Genomic DNA, 22369 nt, shown 5'->3' with positions numbered 1-22369 from the left:
ATTCAATTCTCCGTCAGACAATTGCGTCCAGCCGGCAGATTTAGTTCACTAGTCAACAGAGACTTTCGGTTGTCATGTTCCTCTGTGTTCTCATTAGCCCTTGTTTGACTGTGATCCATCCCCTACTGCCTTCTGAATTAAGTGATGCTACAAATACACTTATTATGTTTTATGATGTCTGTTCCTCAAATTATTTTAAGGAAAAAACTAAGTGCAATATGATGGATATTGGGAAACAAAGGAAAAACACGGGCACACATTTTCGTCAGCATTGCTGATTTACGCAGAGCTCTCGATATCTCTGCCCTATCATAAAAACGTAAGAGCAACTCTATGGTGTAACCACACACAAAAAACCTACAAACACCAGAAAAATGAAAGACCCATAATGCTGCTATCGCCAGGCAGCTATAAATATCTAATATTCACACTTTTTAAAGCAACATTTTATCTGGTTTGTTCCAGCAATGAACTCGTGTCACCCTCTAAGGAGTCTCACAGAGACTTTTATAACTCTTGCACTTTAATTCACATATCATGGCTCAGGGTGCAATTTTGCAGGATGCTCGTAATGCTTCATCTAATAAAAAAAGAAAATTTTCAGTAGGCAATCTGAATCCTTCTGGCTTTCTTTTCATCCACTGAAATTTAAGTCCTCTAAGTACTTAGGCAATATTCAGCAAATGTACATGATAGTCACTGTAAAGTGATTTTAGAAAATATGTAGATTGCATTAACACAGAAACAAGAAGCATTACATAAAGTTTTTAATTAAAAAACTTCTTTTTAAACCATTACACTAATCTAAAGTGTTTAAAAGTTTTATCCTTTTTAGTAAGTTTAGAATTCCAACAGCAGTGTCTGAAGAATAAAGACTCTGCTAATACCAAAAAGCAGTTCCTCTGAAAATGAAATGTATCAGCCATATTACTGAAAAAAAAGTAAAAACTGTCTTTGACATTGTGCCACATTCATAATTTGTTAAAGAGATTTTAGGGTGAAGGCTCTAATTTTAATACTGAAGGATCACAGACTTTTTAAAATTTCAGATATTTTTGCTCCTTCTCTGTTAAATGAATGCAGAAAACTAGTACCACAGTGACACTGAGTACAAAGGAAAAGAAGTCTCTAACCAACCATGTGGTAGGGAAGAAAAAAAATTACAGAAGCAAAACAAAAGCTATTGCAATTACATGAAAACATTATGAAAAGTTTATTTTCAACTCCTGCATTTTCATGTTTGGCCCTTATCTGATTCCTTCTGCTTAATTGTTATTTGGAACCGTGCCTTGGAAGACACTACTGCTGCCTCTCCTCTCAATTTGGAAAGTGTGGCAAAGCAGCTCTATTCAGCTTCAGAGCAGTGAACATAATTGGAGCCCTAGTTCGCAAGCATGAAAGGAGGTGCTGTGCCTTTGATTAGAACTTCCATCTCTCTGTGGTGTTTATCTGAAGTGTTATTTCTGTCTTCAGTGTCGACAATGGCAAATTAACATTTTACAATGCTTTCCAATGAGCTCTCAGATCTTGGCTACTGCTCAGCTCTCCCTGACGTGGAGCCTGATGTCATGCTCTGTCCTTGTTTTAAACGTGACCCAGGACATTTTAAGAAATGTAGGATGTCGAGATTTTTCCCCTTTATAGAGTCTCTAAATGCCACATGTCACACAGGATGATGAGCTGAAAAACACTGCAGGGACATAAGAGGTAGGGAGCCTTGACAGAACCAGGCAGCCCCAGGACTAAGGTAATTTTACACCACCTCTGACTGGGGAAAGAGACATTACTAAGTTTCCAGTACACATATGCAAGTCCCATTTAGTGCAGGGCTCCATGCACACACTAGGCAGAGCAAAGTTGGGACTGCTGGCAAATAACAGCTACCTGTGGGGCTAAAAAAGAAGATTTGCTGGTCTGCTTTACTTGAAAGAAAAAAAGTTTACTGATTTTTCTGGCTTCAAAACATGTGCAAGGAAGGTATTACAATATACAGCAACTAGTCCTCTGCATCTGGGTGCATTTCACACATCAGTGCCCAGCATTGTTATTTTCACTTCTTTTTTTAATGGAATCAAGTGCCCTGTCTACTAAATAAGGGTTTTCTAATTTTATGTTATTTATTGCTTCAGAGGGGGAGGAGACAGAATTTCCTAGCAGAGTAAAAATAAACTGGACATCATCAGCCAGAAAAAATGCCAACATTTACCGGTAGAAAGTGTTTTGTTTAATATAAAATATAAATTATTTAACACCATAGACAATTAGTGAAGTCATTAGCAAAAGTTCACAAAATAATACTCAAATAAAAAAATAGATTAAGGATGCTTACAAGTGAATAAGGACTACAAGTAAAACAAACAGCATAGTTGGATACGAAATATTTCATTCAGACAAAAGAAAGTATATTTGGCAAGACTGCTGCCAAAGCAGCCAGGAACTCTGACAAAACTGCAATGAATCTTTACTACGTGCAGCACAGCTCATTTGAAAAATACAACTGCCTGGAATTTGCAACACTAATTTATTTTGATAAGAACAAGTAGTCCTACTGAAGACAGTGTAGTTGCATAGGTAGATACTCCACAATTCCCCTCGGAGCTGCAAAATGCAGTCCATAAAGATATTTGATGTCAGGAAAATATTTTTTGAAAGCTTGTGTTTTCAGGTACACCTTAATGTCAGCACTCCTTTGGTTTTTACCATTCTGAACACTCTTCTATTTTGCTTACGCACACTTTAAAATGCTAATTTAATAATTTACGTAGTTGTTTGGCTTGTTTTGTTCTAGATCACACTTTTTCACTTGATTCTTTGCTCCCAATGGATTGATCTACAGCCTACATAAATGCCTAATCAGATATCAAATTAAGAAACACTGTATTTGACATTTTCAGTTCTTTTCCAGTGCTGTGAGGAGCTGAACCTCCAAGTTGTGCTGATTTCAAGGAACCCAGGGCAAAAGTCATCCAAAACAGGTTTGCACCATTGATAAGTCACAACTGGTACCATTTTGCATATTTAAGTATTTTAATTTCTTTGTTTGTTGTTAATCCTAGAAGAGAGATCATAATTGCAGCCTTCAACGCATGTAATGAACATCGCCCCAGTATTCAGAAATAAATTATGCCTCTGCGTCATGGCATTCAGGCTCAAAGGCAATATTTGTCCTTCCATTTGTGCTTAAGTTTGAGCCTCTCGCTGCCTTTTTCTTCTTCTTCAATTCCACCCCATGGGATGTAGGTTCGTTTTCAACACCACTAGTTGTAACTGATGACAGAGGAGTATCGACACTCATTAAGTTGTGCTGATTTTCTCTCTCATTCCTTTGTATCCTTTTCTTCTTTTTCTTTGTACCTCTAGAGGAAGGTGGATATAAAAAGAGTAAAAGAAACACAAAGTTAGCCCAAATTTAGAGCTTTTTCCACCTACAGCTGATGTGTTAGAGCAATTGTCTGCCTGTCCTCTTGAGCACAATGCTGAAACAACTACAAAAACTACCGTTCCACAGCAGAACAAAGACAGAAAAACCATGAAGACAAAATATGAGACCACTCCACTAGTCTACTTTTTATCATAGCATTGCTTTGAAAAGAACTGCTCATGATCTTAAAAATCAGCTTGTCTGATCAACAGACAACAGATGTAATTAAAAAATACAAATTACCAGTCTCCTCCTCTCATAAAAGCGATCGCACTTGTTTTTTTGGTTTTTTTTCACCTGCCTAAGCTCAGACGCCAAAATACGTACAATTAAGGAGAGATTCTCAGTTTATTTATGCAACAAGAATAAGATAGGCAGTCAAAGTGCATAAAGTTAGTTTCTCCATTTTAATTTACCTGAACAAGGACAGAGTCAGAAATCACTTCAGTGTCTATTTATGCTTATCAGCCTTCATACAGTGCCTAAAGGATCAGTCAAGCTCTTGTATCCCGGTTGATGCCTCTAACTGGTCATGCACATGATGGCAGGGATTATGCAGACGTTACACCACTTGTAGCATGAATCCCACTCCTGGCAGAAGTTGTAACTTTATTTAACTATAAATACGTAACAATTCTTTGACTCTAACCTTTCAAAGGAAGGTATTGTCTTTTTTCAAAATTTGTATTGTGCCTAGCACAAAAGGGTCTTGGTTTATGAACTGAACTGTTTAATGCTGCTAAAACACATTGGCAAATGGATGAATCAAGACTGAAGAGTGTAATCTGTGTCTTTTCCACAAAAATGGTGCTACAAGTGCTGCGCTGTTGATGATACTGTTCTAAGGTATATTTTATAGATGAAAACGTTTACACATCAGTCCTGCTAATGAACTGATGAATATCTGCCTGTAGTTGGAACTTTATAAAAAGCTAAATTGTATACTTATATGTGGATTGCTACAGCTCTAGATCTTACTGGAACATCCTAAGGGAAAGGTTTGGGAGTCTAAGACCCTCTGTGTTAGGATTCCTAGAACAATTTGAGGAGGCTACATGAGGAAATTAGGTTATAAACTCATAATTATTCAGTGTTACAAGTACCAATGTACCAAACCCAGTGTTCAACTGGGTCTCACATAAAATTATGCAGAGCACTACCTAGTACAGCTCAAGAAAACCATACAATGGGAACATACCTAAGGACATACTGTGCTGACAAGTAGCAGCTAATCATTAATATTCAAAGGGTAAGGTTACTATGCTATTTACAATATAAAGCTACTCTAATTGTGAGAAGCAGTTTACATATTTTTATTATTTGAACATCAGATGTGATGATGCATCAAAACTTAGATTAAAATCACTTAGCATCATTTGTCTATTTCTTCTAGAGTCTGCAGAAGACGGCAGTCAACTGCTTGGCTAAGAAAAAAAGTCTACTACCATTTTGTATAAAATTTGTTTTCCTATTGCACAGCCATATTTTCCACCAGAAATTCTCCAGAAATAGACATTTCATGAGGACTTGCCATTCATGTTCTTTTACAGCAGGTTTTGTGGCTGTAGTGAACAATACTGTTCTAATAAGCAAACTAGCAATTATTCATTTGGCTTAGTGAGTTGTGCAGGCGTTAATGTTTCACTCCTCTATACTTTGAAGTGTGCACTTGGCAACCACTTGATTCTTAGGAATTGTGCAGTAAATAAATTTCATATTATATACGTCAATGAGACATGAATATTAAGTATATTTTCACAGAAAACAGAAAAATAACAGCTCGTTTTAGGTGAAGCAACTATTTAAGTACAGACTGGATTGAATCTCAAGTCATGTTGATATCGTTGCTGAAATAGAAATCTTTTCCAGTTAAGATGGCAACACTTGCATGTAGGTAAATTTTTAAAGCTATTTCGAGACACATTGACTGCAGTGAGCAAGAAAATTAGAGTCCTGGCAGGTTAAGTTTTTGGTAACAGTAAAGGGAGAGTTTTCATGAAAAATAGGCAGCCCTGTTTCTGAGATGTTTTATTATCTGATGTGTGCTGTATAAACACCTATAAACAGAAATACTAACAGTTTTTCAAACTAGCGCCATCAGCAGCGTTCAGAGGATTCTTTTTTAGCTCTCAAAATAAGGCAACAGCTTGTAGTTTTTTCTGAGAAAAAACCTGGTGGCCATGTGGTCACTGCTATGAAGTGCTGTGACATGGAGCATGCATGAATTCAGGTTGGAATCTCCATGATGCTCCTGCTCTGTACAGTTCAGAGGGAGGGAGCACATTCCAGTGACTCAAGCATGTAGGTGTCTTCTCTCACCTTTTTGAAATGTAACTGAAGTGATTTTTGGGCTCTGTTCCTTCAGTGTGACATCTTCCCAGGATAGCCCTAATTTCCATTAAAATGAACATTTTTATTTAATATGACTCAAAATTCTTGAATTTTCTTAAATCTTTTGTGATTCCACATTTTAAATTTGTGGTTCCACATTTTTCAGTGGATGCCCTGGAAAGGTCACTCAAAATAATTGTTTCCTCAAGTCCTACCAATGGAGTTGAGTCATCCCAAATTTTTGATACTGACTTCTAACAGACTGTGTTAACCGTCACAGTAACTGTGCTTTTAAAGCATTTCCTTCCTTAATGTATATACTACTAGAATAGTTGTGTCCAAAATTTAACACTGAATTCTGTCAGTGTGTAGCTGAACAGCCCACTGCTCATTGTAGTTCCACCCACAATTTATTTTCAAATCTAGATACAGCTGGAGATACAAAATTCAGCTTTAAAGGCAGGTTAAAATGAGGTATGTATCTGCATCTACAGCAAAACGTACAGATTATTTATATGAAGAGGGAACCAGTCTGGAAAATGACCAGTGAAATAACTTTGCCTACATGACAGATAACAATGGAAAACATGAGAAGTATTTTCAGATATCAATTTTTGAAGCAAAAATGGTTGCAAAAGCTAAAGATATTGTGGAAGCTCCTGTTCAAAATGCTGAGATCTTATCTGCTTACGGCTTTCACGAAACAGAGACCCACAATTTTTAAGATATGCAAGTGTCACCACCAAAGGTGCTGCTGGCATCTTCTTGCCAGCATGTGAAAACCTTTTGGAATTTACTTTAATTAACTTTTAGAAGGTGCAAAAATAGCTTTCAGTCTGCAGCAATAAATCCTAATGCATAGCTAAGGGATGCCAGTGACCAACCACGTATCTCTGAGTTTTGACTGTCATGTACGTTATAGTCTTTGCTCTTCTGGGGATGTGCTTATGTATATGAACTGTTATTTCCTTCACTTTTTGGGTGTGAAACACTCACTCACTGATCATCCTAAAGCTAATTGCTTGTTTTGCTTGGGAAAAAAAACCAAAATAACCCTTCCAACATTGCTAACTGTTTTCAAACAACAGTTGTAGGAATAACACTACAAATTGTTTTAAGTATTTCTTGCTTACTGTGTTGTAGGTGAGTCTTTATGTCTGTCATGTTTGGAGATAAATTTCAAGTCCCCTGACTTACTGGTGACTGCTGACATCTGTAAAAGAAACAAAAAAACCAGGAAGGTAAAAAGACAACAGACAATGGGGCAAACACATGTGCATAGAAAACCCACCAGCTTCCTGAATAAGGACAGAATATACCTCGTTTGAAAAAGAATGTCTATCAGCCATAAAATGTTAACTCCTATGTGGTTACAAACAAGGAAAGAGTGCCCTGCTAAAAAAAACCAAAAAAAACGCCTTGCAAATAAAAGACAGTTTTCAGGTATGTGTAAAAACAAGAGGTTATGAATCTGCTTGAAGACAGCTTAAAACACACATTGTTTTAAAAAAAAGTTATTTGTGCTACTACAAGTAAAAAAGCAGAATGCTATAAAGCCGCCTTGCTGTATAGTTTTCCCAAGAAAAACCTGTCTTTTTCAAGCCTGCAAGTTTGACTCAAAAGCCGTTCAAATCACTCCAGGTTACTTTGTAATTCAGAGCTAGAAAGATTCTCCAAATCTGGAAAATTAAAGTCTCTTATTTCTAAAGTAATTAGAGGGTCTCCATAAAACTTGCTCCCTCTGCAAACAAACCTAATTCTAACAGGTCTCAAACTTAATGAAAGAATTCCCATATGGAAATGTGAATGCCCTTCCTGAGTCTTCAGGGACAGGTTATTTTATTAGTTTAATATTATTTTTCTGCTGACTTAGAATAAACAGGATCAAGCTCCCACTGACTTACTGAATTCATACATTTACACTGCCCACAACAACCATGTTCAACCATTAGTCATTAGAATTAGTCTGCTGTAAAAACACAGATTGCTGGATTAGTTTAGAGAAAAGTCAGCCTATTAGAATACAATAATGTAGCATTGGCAGGGCTAGGAAGAAAAATCATCTACTTCACACACAAAATCCTTGTTAATACAGTAATAAACTTCAGACTAAGTCAATGGTAAAAGTAAACACAAAAGAAGGAAATATAATACCACTGATATGAAAATACAAGGGAGTGTTGTAAGGGGAATGACTCCAAGTAATTAATACTTCCTTCAGCATTTATAACCTTGTGGTTCCTTGCCATACACAATCATGAATTCATTCCACTGGCAGTCAAAACAAAATCTTTTTCAGAAAATACTGTGTGAATAATGTTGAACCATTTTTACTCACCTTTTTGAGTAAATATTACAGAATCTTCTCACTATAATAATACTACAATCAAATATGAACCGTTCCAAAGAACAGTAGAATAGAATCCCCTAGTGTGCTACTACAGAAGACCAACCTCTTATAAAAAACAGATAAAGATTTTTAATGCTTTCAGACACCTAAACACAGAAAATTGTCCTTGTTTTAAAGTTAGAAGATAAAAATATCCACTAAATTAAGCTGGTTAACTTAAAGTTCTTATGATCTGCTTTAAAAAGAACTCATCACATAGCTTTTCATATATTAAAGCACAGCTTTTTAGTATGAGTACCAAGGAAAGCAGAGCACACAACTGGAGACATTCAAACAGCTGTTCATCTCACATGGCAGCTCATGAGAATTCCTCGGTCCTGTGGAGACAAACTGCAAACACTCCACAGTACTGTTTATGACAGCTTTCTTACTTCATTCCTACAAACTTTCAAGCATATAACAAAGGAAGAACAAGATACTAGATCTTTTTGAAATAGATCTCGCTGTCACTAGCTCCTTTTGTCTGTCCCACAAGCCTTTGTGTCCCTCTCAGCCTACTCCTGGACCTTCTTTTCCCATCCTAGTGATATAAGAAGCAGCACTACTGAAGAAACGAAGGGATCAGTGGCAGATGCAAGGAGGCAGTGCAGGAGCTGGTGAAACAAGGGGATGAATCATCAGCAGGAAGAAGTGGAGGCTGGGAAAACATGAAGGAGATATTTGGCAAAGGAAGTGTGGTAACACACACTGGGAACTCACTAAGGACATGTCAATGTAAGGAGCAAGGCAGGGAAGTATGGCTTGGAAGTATGGCCAGGGAAGTATGGCCAGGGAAGTATGGCCAGGGAGTATGGAGGAGCTGAGGAGGCTGTTGATCTCATTGCTGTCCATTTCTAAACCTCTCGACCTCTTATTATGCATGGGCAGATCTCCCAGGAAGCTCCAAACAGCTCTGCACTATCATCACTGCCTCTGTACTAAGACGTAATAAAGCTGGTGCTCAAACAGGCATGGTGTGAGCCATGACACTCCTCCAGATCACAGAGCTTAAATATTAATATAGCATTATTAGGGCAGTGCTTGCTTTAAGGAAAAACACCCCAACATTTCAGATACTTATGAATATTTTTCTGTTCACAAGAACAAATACTGAACACAGTACAAAAGATGAGCTCATCTGTACAGTGCCACTAATGGTATTCAATTTTGTTGCCACGTTTTAAGTCTCCCCTTGTTTGTGAGATATAGCCCACCAGAAGAAGAGAACATTAGTTCATGTCAACTGTGGAAGCTTGGATTTTCTAAAGGTTTTTTTGCTTTATGATCATAGAAAGGAAAATTGTAATACAGTACATATTTTCCTTTTCTAAAGGGCTCTCCTGCTTCATAGCTCTTTTAATTTATACTTAATATTCTCTCTTGCTGCCACATAAGAAGCAACCAAGGCAGTATGAATAAAGGCAAAATACACAAAAGCATATTAAGTTCCTGATCCCTGATGTAGAATCCACAGCAGTAAATCAAGCACTAAACCCTTCCTGTGCAACCTGTGGGAGCCATCAGGTACTTCAGAACACACTTCCGAAAAGAACCTGAAGCGGAGGGCATCTAAAGGAAATACTAAGGAAATACTAATACAAAAATCTATGTTTTTGGTGGTGCTTTCCTCCAGGCTGTGCAAAGTTGTCCCTAAGATTGATGGTCTGCAGAGGTTCTCTGGCAGACTAGGAGGAGGATGGACAGAATAGAGTGGTGCAGGAAATCTATTCAGCTGATTCAACCCATGACAATCAATGAGTTTGCTCTATAGCCTACAGAGGAACTCTTCCCTAGAAGCTGTTTCTACAGAACTTCATCTCATTAAAAACTCATTGGAACACAGATGGCAAGAATCAACATGTCTCTCTGCCTTTTCAGGCTCGTCTTTAGGACACTGTACTCCGTACTAAATCTGTATTTACTTTTCTATTACGCAGTCCATGGATAGAAGACTCACAGCCATGTATTTAACTACTCAAAACTATGCCAATGCCTGCTGTCAAAACTGTTCTAAGAACTTGAGTTTGGGAGAAATGTGACACCACACCTCATTCATCATTTTCTTCCCTGCTATTCCGCACCCACCCACACATTTTCTCATTAAATGAACAACTGGCAGAGACCTTTGCTAGCAGAATTACATATATTTCTTTGCCATGACCTTCCTATTTAAAACGCAAGTGACTTACAATTGCTTTTTCCTCTCTTTAGGATTTTTAAAGAGAAAGCCTATCTAAATCAGACTGACCATATCCTGGCCTTTATATCTGACAGTATTAGCTTAGTTATGAGAATCTAGCATAACCATGGCTCTGTATACCAGACAGACATTGGCATGAATTTCTCCCTTTTGCATAAAAGGAAAAATCTGTTGGGTGAAAACTGCAGTCATGTCTTAACAGCAAATACTGCATCTCAGAAATCAAATATGTGAGTTTTTGAGGGGTAACAAAAGGAGGAGGAGGAGGAAGAGTGGAGACAAGATACTTCAGATTGAAGCAGTATGGTTTAGAACACCTGTTTTCAGTCTTTAAGATTTGGTCTCTGGGAATTTATATGGGATCGCAGCTTTACATTAACTTTTTTTTTTAAAAGTTCAATTCTCTTCAGAAAGATGCTATGAGGACCCAAGGAGAAAAACAGGGAAGGGAGAAGTTAGCTTGCTCCTGAAATAATGTGTCACTCAACAGCATTTTTGGTTCTGCTTGACCAACTCAGTAGCTCAGCCTGATTCTTCCTATCTTTAAACAGACTGGTCACATACAGTAAACGTCTATGCATGAAATTTCACCTTTTCTTTTTTCCCCCAACAGGTATTAATTTGCTTATAAATGACTCAAGTAATACTATAGACACAGGTGTAAATATTTTTTGAGACAGAACATGTAGCTAGCTACCAACATACAAATAAAGTCGCACCACACACGCATAAGAGAGAGTAATTCAACTTGCACATGCAGTTGACACGCTAGAGGGAAGAAATGCCACCCAGAGGGACCTTGAAAAGCTTGAGAGCTGGGTCTATGCAAACCTCATGAAGTTCAACAAAGCAAAGTACAAAGCCCTACACCTGGGTTGTGGCAATCCCAGACACACCTACAGGCTGGGCAGAGTAGTGATTGAGTGTAGCCTTGTGGAGAAAGATTTGAGGGTGATGGCTGATGACGAACTCAACGTGAGCCAGCCATGTGTTCTCAGAGGGCCAAACAAATCCTGGGATATATCCAAAGGAGTGTAGCCTGAAGGTCATAGGAGGTGATTTGGCTCCTCTACTCTGCTCTTGTGAGAAGCTACCTGGAGTGGTGTGCCCAGTTCTGGACATGGAACTGTTAGAGCAACTCCAGAGGAGGGTTACAAAGGTGATTAGAGGACAGGAGCACCAGCCCTACGAAGACAGGCTGAAAAAGTTTGGGCTGTTCAGCATGGAGAAGAGAAGGTTCTGTGGAGACCTTATAACCTTTCAGTATCTCAAGGGGGCCTACAGAGAAGCTGTAGATGGACTCTTTCTGTGTCCTGATTTCAGCCAGGGCAGGGTTAAATTCTGTGCAATAGCTGGGAGGGACACAGCCAGGACCCAGATGTGATAGGACCTCACATCATTGCCAGGAGTGGGGGAAAAAGGACTCTCTTGGAGAAGGGTGCTACTTCCAGTCAAAAACTTGGTGGGGGGGGAATTTATTGTAGCTGGCTCCACAGAGGGCATCTTTGGATGTGAATCACTCCCTCTTTTGTACACTTTTGTTACTAACATTGCTGATGGTACTGTTCATTTTCTTATCTCATTGCTGTTTACAGTAAATTGTTCTTATCACAACCCATGATATTCATCTTTTGTGTCTCCAGTTCTCAACTTCATCCTGGTGCAGGGAAAAGCGGGGAAGGAAGCAGGAGCAAACGAGTGGTGTGTGGATTGGGAGAGCCTCGGTGGGGGCACTGAATTGGGGAGTACCATTCCTACAACAGGTTGTAATGACAGGACAAGGAATAATGGATACAGATTGAGAGAGGGGAAATTCAGGTTACATATTAGGAGGAAATTTTTTACTGTGAGGGTGGAGAAACACCGAAACAGGTTGCCCAAGAAAGCTGTGGATGCCCCAACCCTGCCAGTGTTCAAAGCCAGGTCAGATAAAGCCTTGAGCAATCTGGTCTAGTGGAAGGTGTCCCTGCCCACGACAGAGGGGGTTGGGACTAGATGATCTTTAAGGTCCATTCCAACCCCTTCACATTCTCAGATTCTATCTTGAACCGTACAAACTGCATTTTAAAGGAAAAACAGAGTACCAAGAAATAGGAAAGTAAAGAACTCAAAAGCTAAAATATATTAATGTTGGGTAAGGATTAAGAAAAATGGCCCATTCCTCATAGATGGTGCCACAATAACATTTCCTTCAGATGAATGATTTCTTAAAGAATAATCTAAGTCATTACTACTTCTAAAATAGGGTTTGTAAAGATGTATCTATTTTATAACGCTATTTAACAATTTATGTGGAAGACTACTCGTAGCTTTTCACACTGATTCTAGAAAATTATAGTTGCTTTCAGCCCAGACGTCAATAACTTCAGAAAGAGAGATCTGTAGTCATATTAGCTAGGAATTCCAGAAATATGAACTTCACTATAATACAATCTAATTCAATTGAAAATCACTTTTTTTTAATCTGCTCTCTCTCTGAACTTTGAAAATAAACACATTTCATGTTATGTCAAAAGTCTTCAGCTCTATTCACTGCAAGAGCTTAATTTTATTAATTCCTTAGTGTTTCCCTCATTAGCATAATCACATCTTCCTATTTCCCCCTCCTCCTCCTAAAACATAATCAGTCTCTGAAGTGTTTCCCAGCAAATTGAAGAAAGGTATCTAATGGAGAAAACAGAAACAGTACAAACTATAAAATAAAAGTTTTTTATTAAACTAATAGAAAAAATTCTAGCTCCTATTTTTGAAATATGGAACAAGTTTTCCATGCTTTTTAGAATTTAGATTCAATAAATAAATTTTAAGCCCACAAAATCACCCACATGTAAACAGCTCAAGCCCAGGGGAAAAGCATCAATTGCTTGGCAGGTTAGCTTCAGACACACTGGGCTAAGTATTCACAAGGTCTGACAACAACCTCCTCTAGGGGAAGAAGAGCGAGACCATGAATTATTTATGTGAACAGTGATAATCCCTAACTTCGTTTAAATATACAAGGAATCAAGTTTTGATGACCTTTAGGTAGATTATTCAAATTGTGCAATAATATTGTGGTTCTTGCCAGTAAGCCTTTTCTTTTTTTTCTATTTTACATCGTGGCATCATTTTCCAAAGATAAATATATCAGAAAGAATACCTTCTTACACTTGTAATGGCAGTTTTAAATTTACTGTTTTGTCTATTACTGCTTCCTACTATTCTCATGTAACATGGTATTGCATATTTAATATTCAGAATGCAGTTATATGTGTTTCATGTAGTGAGTGGCAGGCCATTGAATTATAAAACATGCTCACAAGGTCTTACAGCCAGCAGAAAATTTCTGGGGGGAAAAAAAAAAAAAAGACACTCTATTAGCTTTGAAATATTTCTAATTGGCCAAAATTTTGCAAACCCCACATCCTGGCTTCTACTAGAAGCCTATTTGAATTCCTGTCCTTTCCACTTTCATCTTAGGGAATCTGAAAACAACACATTAACTAGAGCAGCCAGATGATGAGTCCATCTCTATTTCTTGGAGAGAGAACTTCACTCCATGAAATTTCTATTGGCAGTTTACATGTATGTTGTAATTAAAGATGATTATGACCTAATTTTGTGGCTCAGGAGTTAAGTAACTCATAAGGCAGGAAAACAAGGTTTGCATAAAATTATTATGTTATGAATGCAAAACTGATGGTAGAAAGTATTTTGAAAGAAAGTTCTTTGAACTAAAGCTTTTCTAAAAATTATTTGCAAAGATTAATATTGGATCTTAAGCATTACGCCCTCTTCTAATGTTAATAATTCCCTTTTATTCACTCATAAAGCTCTGACAATTAGCTAGATATGCATGTGTAATATCTGCAGTTGGAAAACTATTCTTAATTAGACTATCTGGTATTCTCATTAATTAAAACCATAGTCATAGTAAACACTTTAATTTCCTTATTTAGTCTTGAACTGTAGCAAAATTTCACAAGTAATTGCTAGGATGATTTTCATGGTAACTGTTTTGCAGTCTTAACAGTGCTAAACATTTGAGTAATCTCAAAAAAACTCAGAAAGAGCAATAGATATAGCTGACGTAGGTATAACTAAGTATTTGGGAAAATATGATTGTGTCCAAAAAACCAAGCAACTAAAATATTCTTTTATTTCTGTTGCTTGTGGCAACAACTTAAGCAACAACTTAATTACTCAATAAATATTTTTGGATTAAAAAAACACATGCTTATCTGCCAAAGCAAAAACAAACAAACAAAAAAACCCCAAACAACAAAACCCCACCAAAACATAGGGTTTTACAAAGTAATGATTTTTCTTATTTCCCATATAAAGGAGATAGGTATTTCCCTTCATCAAGTCTTATACTGAAAAAAAAATTTAAGGAATAGGAAGAAAACTTGCTGTGTCACTGCTGCAAGACGGGAACTGCCATAACCGATGAGCCCCCTCAGTGGTCATCTTAGCAGTTTCGTCTCAGAAGTCTCTGGTATTGCCTAAAGCCAAAGCCCTGTACAACTTTCATTCATTCTGGCAAACAGCTGAATGGCAAGTTGTTTCTTCTATGCAGAACTCTGCAGCTTTTGTAAACCTATTACACTTCAAGGCATCCTAAGTCTTACAGAGATTTGATTCATCATTTGGTTCAACTCACTATCTTCTTGCTGGTTTATATGGCGCCGATGTGACTTGAAATTAAAAAAAAATCCTCCACATTGTGTTTCCCAGTCATTCCCATGCTTTTGAAATCTCAGCCATTACCTCAGCCTAAAATATGTTATTTAAGCAATTAATCCCTAAGCACACACATTTAAGAGTGTTTTGTAGTAGTTGAGTTCAGCAGGGTAACTAAGCATGGCATAAACAAAAATTTCCTTCTACCGATAGTAGATGTGTTCCATTCCAGCTTAATGCTCCCTGATCTTGTTTAACAGCAGAAGGAAAGAAAAGTAAAAGAAAGAAGAGTGCACTGACTTCATATCAGGTACTAATTTTACACCTTCTCCACTGCTCATTCTTTGCTATTTCAATCTTGTACGTATATACATAATTATATGATCTTTTCCAGGACCTGTTTAATGACTTCACCCTAGACTCTGTATGAATTTGTCTGCCCTTGGCTGCTGTGCAAGATGAAAAGCAATGTATTTTCTTGGTTTTGGACTGTCACTGTACATTTGATTCATAATGTCTTTCTTATGTCTGTAGGTACTATGTAGACTACTACAAAATTCCAACTACTTATTAAATATATATTTAATTTAACTCAAGGTACAAGCAGAATTCAAGTAAAGAGCATTTTAATTAAATATTATTAAACTGATTGTTACTAAAACAAGTACTACTAGTAATACAAAAACTAGTGTTAGAAAAATATGTCACCTATAGACATTTGAGAAATTCGAAGCAATCAAAACTAACCAAATGTTGTTTCTCACAAAGTTAAATAACAAATATGGGTTGCAAATGTTAGTAACAGTAGTTAGTGTACGTAAAAGTATTGTGATACAGTAAATTGACTAGATTCCTACCTGATTAAAACAGAAAAAAAAACGCAGATAACAATGACCAAGTCTAATAACAATAGGTATCTCAGTGCTTCTCTCTCTTCTAATCCAGGCATAAGTGAAACTGGGTGATTACAACAACATCCTCTGGGATACCCTCCTTGCCTCCAGCCATGAAGACAATAAATTAAAGAAATCTTCAGCAATGTAATTTTTCCTACGTTTATTCTAGTCCGCCTCTACAGAAGTAACTGGAAGTAATGCACCCTTGTCTTTCCTGGACAATTGTTTGGCTAGGAATTTCTCAGCTACAAAGAGGTAAAGGATACTTCAGATTAATTACTATGATTTAGTGTAGTGATTAATTCCCTTTTTCAAGTACAGTTAGGAACAAAACACTTAGTAATTCGATTTATAGCAGTTGGCTTCAAGAAGACAGCTGGTTTCAACAAGACTGCCAAATGAGTAATCCGTACTCAATAATTTATTAAATGCTACCTCTCTATATTCACCTACTTAAAACAGAAGCTGCACAAAGAAGGTCAATAGAAATAGTCTTGAGTGTTTTAACCTTGAACAACGCAATGCCTTTTCCAGTCTAAATAATTCTATGATTGTACACACTATGGAACTAAGACTAGATGAATCATCTGAGAAGTAGTTCCCAAAAGCAACAAAGAATATGCTTACTTAGAGTCTTGCAAATCAGGCACAAAATATTAGATCCAATTTTAGAAAAGTAGATCCACTTTTAGAAAAGTACATGGAAAAGTCAAATAATTTGAAAGAAATAGGAATAACACTTTTAAAGTCATTTTGTTAGTACCATTTCAGTAAATGAATAGTTGTGGAAAGTACACTTACTAAGGATACAAATATTTTGAAATAAAAATTTCTTAAATTCTAACAGTTGTTGAAGTGTGTTTTTTTGTTTTGTTTTGTTTTGTCTTGTGGTTTTTGTTGTTGTTGTTTGTTTGTTTTTTGGTTTTGGGGTTTTTTTGTGGGTTTGGTTTGGTTTGTTTTTTGTTTTTTTCCCCAGAAGATATCCCATGTTTTAAGACATTCATCGGTCTTATTTCACAGGAGGGAAACAAAAGCATGCAAAGTTACTAACCCCTGGAGAAGTGAGAGTCAATTGGCCTGCTTTGCATATAGTGGAATCTCTAAAATCCAGGGGGAAAAAACCCCAGTCCATAAAAATCAAATGTACCTTTTTTTCCTGGACTAAAAATTGGGTCCTGTTCTTTGTTCTTCTATACATACTGTATGGTCTAATAAAAATCACAGAAACAGGAATGCTTATGCACATATAACTTCTGTAAACTTGGAGTCAATGGGAGGTTTGTCACCCATTACAATGGTGGAAGTAAGCAGGATATTTAATTGCCACATGATGGAACAGCTGATTCCACACAAGATAAACATTAAACTTCTGCTGAAAATATACCTGTTTGCCTGGAATGAAATTTACACACAAGAACTAATAATAAATAAAAGATCAAAAATTAATACAGTCCATGTGGAACACAAAAGACAATCTACCATTACTTACAGAATCCTTCCTTCTCAAATTATTACCTTATCTAACGTAAGAGAACTTTCCTCTGCTTCTGTTGGTCCTTCTGGTAGGAGAGGAGCAGAATCTGGTACTAATCCTGAGGGTTGCTCTTCATATTCTTCTGAAAAGAGGAACCATAATTCGCCATTATTAGAGCTATGAAAGAATTTGTGAACCACCATGACATTACAATCTAGCCAAAAACAGGATGTGAACAAAAACAGGTCAAAAATGTTTGAAGGCAAATGTATGAGAATTTATGAAAATTTCTCCCATAAACCTCTATTTATACTGGCAACTTCACATTTAAATGCGATTTATATATTAGTTATTGTATAAAAGCATACAAACATTTACCTAAGAACAAAGTCTATACTATTAGGAAGCAGCTGATACTTAACAAATGTATCTTAAACATTTCTTTTGATTCAATAAGATGATCATCAACTTCAATAGCAAATTATTTACCAGAGATTTTTTTTTCACAGTGGACAACTGCCTCAAAATTTTTGTTTAGGGGGTTTTTTTGTTGTTGTTGTTTTGGGGTTTTTTTGGTTTTTTTGTCATAGTTTTTCAGACCATTTTTTTAAGGCCCTCACTGAAGTTCTTCAGACTTTTCTCTGGGTTATCTTGCAAGGAGGAAAGGCAGGGTAAAATGCATAGCATGTACAAGGAGAGGACAATAGGGAAGGGCACAGTAAATCTAACTTTAATTAACCTCATCAAGTGAGCACAGTGTTATGTTCAAGTGTTTTTTAGCAAAGAGGCTTAAATACTAGATTTCACTTTAAAGACATAGGGAGGAACTAAAAAATGGGGGAAACCATCTTGAGAAATGTTGGGTTAAAAGATTTCTAAATAGCAGTATAACTGATAGTTTGATAGTTTAGGAAGGCAAATGAATTTCTTGTAATGTGCAACCATGTGCTGTCCACAAGCTGAATATTTACAACTGCCAGCACACTGAGCATCTTTACGGCAGTGGACTAAGTAGGATGCTTCCTATATTATCATCTAGGTTTGTCTGTATCAGTTCAATCAAAACTGTTTTAAAGAAAAGGACCTGGTATCAAGTTCAATGCCCAGATGTGAGATTTAACCATTATTGTTCTTTAAAAACTTCATACTGAAATTTGGGAACTGAACATTCCCATTAGCGCAGGGGGAAAATTAAGAGTTTGTACAAAAGCTAGATTTAATGGAAATTGCCTAAGAAAAAAAACCCAAGATGTTTGCGAAATGCTCTGATGTGTCCTAGAACACTGCCAAGCTGGGGCCTGAATTAGGTGGCTCTGTATTAGAAGAGACAAGAGATAGAACCAGCTGACAGACAATTAAGTCAGTAATAAGCTGACTTATTCCATAAGCTGAAATGTTTAACCAAGTGCAATGGTTAGCTAACTTTATACAATTTTTGTACCACAATAAGTCATCATTATGCCACGTGTGTACTACATAAATTCCTGTCTTCGGAACAATAAGCAGAACAGCACGGTAAAATCTTGGTGCATCAGTTAAACCCACACCGGTATACCAGGAAGACAGCAGTAAACTTACTTTCACCAGCCACATAATTAGCTGGAAAATAGCCTTGCTGTCCATTTGCTAGGCTGCCAAACCACCAGTTATCATTATCTTTGTATAACACTTGGATAATGTCACTGCGATGGATGGTTAGCTCATCTGATCGATGCGCTGTGTAGTCATAAAGAGCCACTACCTAAAAGAGAGATAAGAACACCACAGCTTTATCACAACCATGCCACAGAGAAAAAAGCGCAACATTCACTTCCTCTTGCAGAAAAGCAGCTGAAACCAAAGCTGCACTTTGGTAAAAGCTGAGGCTGCCTCAAGTTTTGCTAATGGGATCAGGGGTGGTGGGAAAGCAGCAGGAGAGGCAAGATAAAGGACTGTGGGATTGCAGAAATGGTTAAGAACATTCAATTCACTAAGATTAGCTTCAAAACAGCAGCTGTTAGTTTTATAAGCAATTTGCTTGTGAAGCAAAAGGGAAAAAAAACTTCATACAGTCACTTTCACAGAATTGTTACACCACCTTCAGATCCCATTCTCTGTGTGCTCATGAAGCATATGTGTTTGAATAAATACTTCAACTGTATGACAGCTTTATCCAAGGAAAAATTTAATACAAAAAGACACTGCAGTTTTGCTTTGATCACACTATTTTTTTTTCTTTTCGTTTTTAATTTGTTTTAGCAATAAGCATTTCGCTATACAATGTTATATATATTTGCACAAATACTTAATATTCTATTTCACATAGTTAATCTATTTGACAATGAAATTCAGCACAGCTATCTTACGAAAGAGAGCACTAACAATCATCAGGACCACACATACTACATATAATAAACTACTAGAAGCCTGCTTCCTATCCTGAATATGAAAATAACAAGTACAATTTCTTATTTATTTCCCATGCCCTATGAACAAAAATCTGTCATAGTTAACTCTGAGCAGAAAAGCATGAACAGAAAACAAATTAAACAAAAACATAAAGGAATTGCTCACTTCCCTCATCATGAGTCAAGAGCAAAATTATGACCTAGTTTGCACACAGAATGCTGCTTCCCTAACTACAATCTTCACCTCATTCCTCTACAAAATTGTAAGCAGAGGTCAGAAACAAGGATCATTAGGCGCAATAGGAGGGTTAACAGGACTGAAGGAGACAGCAAAGTTATGATGATATGGACAGAAAAAAACTCTTCTTTTTTATTACTCATGCATACATTTAAATGTTAAGACTGCTGAATTCCACAATGCTTTTTATATTTGTATTTCTGCTTTGCTCAAGATTCAAGATCACCTGCGAGTTGTGTGTGTAAAAATATAGCCAATGTCACTTGTATTTTCATCATTCCATGTCACCAATTAAACAGATTAAATCAGTTATGAATGGGAAAAGATGAAAATGATTCTACCATTGTAAATTTTATGCGGCAATTTGTGAGCTGGTCAGCACCAAAGAATTAGTATTAGCATAGTTTTCAGTAGACAGGAAATTTACCTAAATATGCATTCAGTAGTCCTGAATTTACATAAAGAAGGTAAACAATGAAATGTGTTTTATCATAACTCCCCTCCTTGCATTAGGAAAGCTAACAGTAATGACAGGTAGTGTTGGCAGTACAGAAACATGAACTGTAGAACAGAACCAAACTAAACCACACTGATGAGCACCATGACCATGTCCAATAAGAGGTGCTGTGCCCACTGCAGTTAAGTGGCAATCTCATGAAAACCATGAGGTCACTTAAAATAAAAAAAAAAACAGCAATGTAGGAATGCAACACTAATTGCTTGGCAGCATGAAAAACAATGAAAGGCAAAGAAACAACTGCTTTGTTTTGCAGTGTCACTTGCAAGATACTTCTGGTGGATATGTTGTGGGTTTTTGGAAAAAGTTACAAAAATTCAGTCACATGGGAACTGCCACAAACCATTCAAACCAATCAAAAAAGTCCCACTGTCTGTTTCTCAGAAATAAGACATTAATATACCAATATAATACAATTGGTTTAGTCAGCTTGACAATTTACATAAAATGTGGAAATTGCCATTATATTCTCTGTCAACGTACGGCCAGAAAAATTACCATACCAGGATATAAGAAATGCAGCTCAGAACCCAAGAAGAATGTAAACCACCCACAATTAAACCTAAAGCAGTGGATTTTCTTCTGGTGTGAAATCTAAAGATTTTTCAAGTTCTATTTGGGACGCAGTCCAATCAAAAAATAAAAAAATCTATATTCAACAAAAATTTATGAAATTGTTTTTCAAGATTGATATAAACCCAGAGGTAATGTAGTTATACAGTTATGAACATCTATGTAAGAATTACAAAATCTACAGTAGAAAAAAAATAATGTCCTTGAGATCATGCTAAAAAATAGGGCATGCTTTCAAAAGCAGATACAGTATAACAGGTACAGAAGATATTGCAAAAAAATTACATAATACTTACTGTCTCTTGCCCGGGTGGACAACTGTTTCCTCCTCCCTCTCCCAGTGCAGTCAGGCTGTCATCATTCTAGAAGAATAAGTTGTTTTAAACTTTAATATGAAGCATTTTGCTAAACTATGATTGTATTTTCATTTCTCCTGTAAGACAGTAAGAATTATCTGCAACAAAATGCCTTTTTTCAAAAAAGAAAAAGCAGAAGTAATATTAAGCAACACTGAGTAATATTGGCTATTGGCTGGTAGATGTTTAGAAAAAGATACTATATTTTTCAAGTAGGTACACCATACTAAAGACACAACTGGACTCATGACTACGTAGTCCAAGCTTGTTTGCATTGCAAACACTACAGCAGATAATTAAGATGTTGTAATGAATTTCACCTCTGAACCAGTATGCGAAAGATGTCACTTCCATATAACGGAGAATTTTAGGCTGGTCTTAATAACCAGTACTTTAATTCAAATTGTTCTATCCTTACCACTTGCACTTCAGACTTTCAATGAATTCAAAAGAATAGTAGATATATATTGCAGTAGTCAGGATAAGCCTGTAATTTAAAATTTGATTTCTGTAAAATAATTGAATGCTTAAGCTGAAAGACTTAGAATGGAAAAATTATGAAAATTAGCAGAGGAACAACAAACAATGGGAAAAAAAAAAAAAGGAAGAGCTGGAAGTCCTTTGCTGGTGTTACTTAATTTTTCTTCAGTCTATGTGCAGAAAGAGGAAAGAAATTTCCCCTCGATTTTGTGTGCATCAAAGAATACACACTACCATACCGAACAGAAATACTACACAGCTGTTAAAATATTTTAGCAGCATCAAATGTGTGCTTTGTGAAGTAAACATTTCCACTTCTAAAAGATATACTGCATCGTAACCATTTAAATCTGAAAATTTTAAAACAACATACTTCATCTCTTTCATATTTCACAGCCACTCCTTTATATATCTTTTGCACAAACTTCTTTCTCTTCTGCTTTTA

The 22369-nt window shown here is 36.6% G+C and overlaps 1 protein-coding gene across 5 annotated transcripts in view; it reads right to left on the bottom strand.

Moving 5' to 3' along the window:
* Positions 1–2207: 2207 nt before the first annotated feature.
* AHI1 (Abelson helper integration site 1) overlaps positions 2208–22369 on the bottom strand; it is a 90700-nt gene continuing 70538 nt past the window's right edge. For 4 of the 5 annotated variants that reach the window (XM_040060064.2, XM_040060065.1, XM_040060066.2 and 1 more), the window contains exons 21-25: positions 21385–21450; positions 18952–19114; positions 17415–17515; positions 6886–6965; positions 2208–3356 (exon numbers count right to left, since the gene is read on the bottom strand). In XM_040060064.2, coding sequence (XP_039915998.1) covers positions 3122–3356; positions 6886–6965; positions 17415–17515; positions 18952–19114; positions 21385–21450 — 645 coding nt within the window. In that variant the 3' untranslated portion in view covers positions 2208–3121. The remainder of the gene's footprint in view (positions 3357–6885; positions 6966–17414; positions 17516–18951; positions 19115–21384; positions 21451–22369) is intronic. The other variant, XM_058419985.1, reaches the window with a different exon arrangement.

This window comes from Hirundo rustica, chromosome 3, assembly GCF_015227805.2.
Source record: "Hirundo rustica isolate bHirRus1 chromosome 3, bHirRus1.pri.v3, whole genome shotgun sequence".
Classification (NCBI taxonomy): domain Eukaryota; kingdom Metazoa; phylum Chordata; class Aves; order Passeriformes; family Hirundinidae; genus Hirundo; species Hirundo rustica.
Note: the sequence above shows the minus strand (reverse complement) of the source record. Positions and strands in the feature narration are given on the sequence as shown.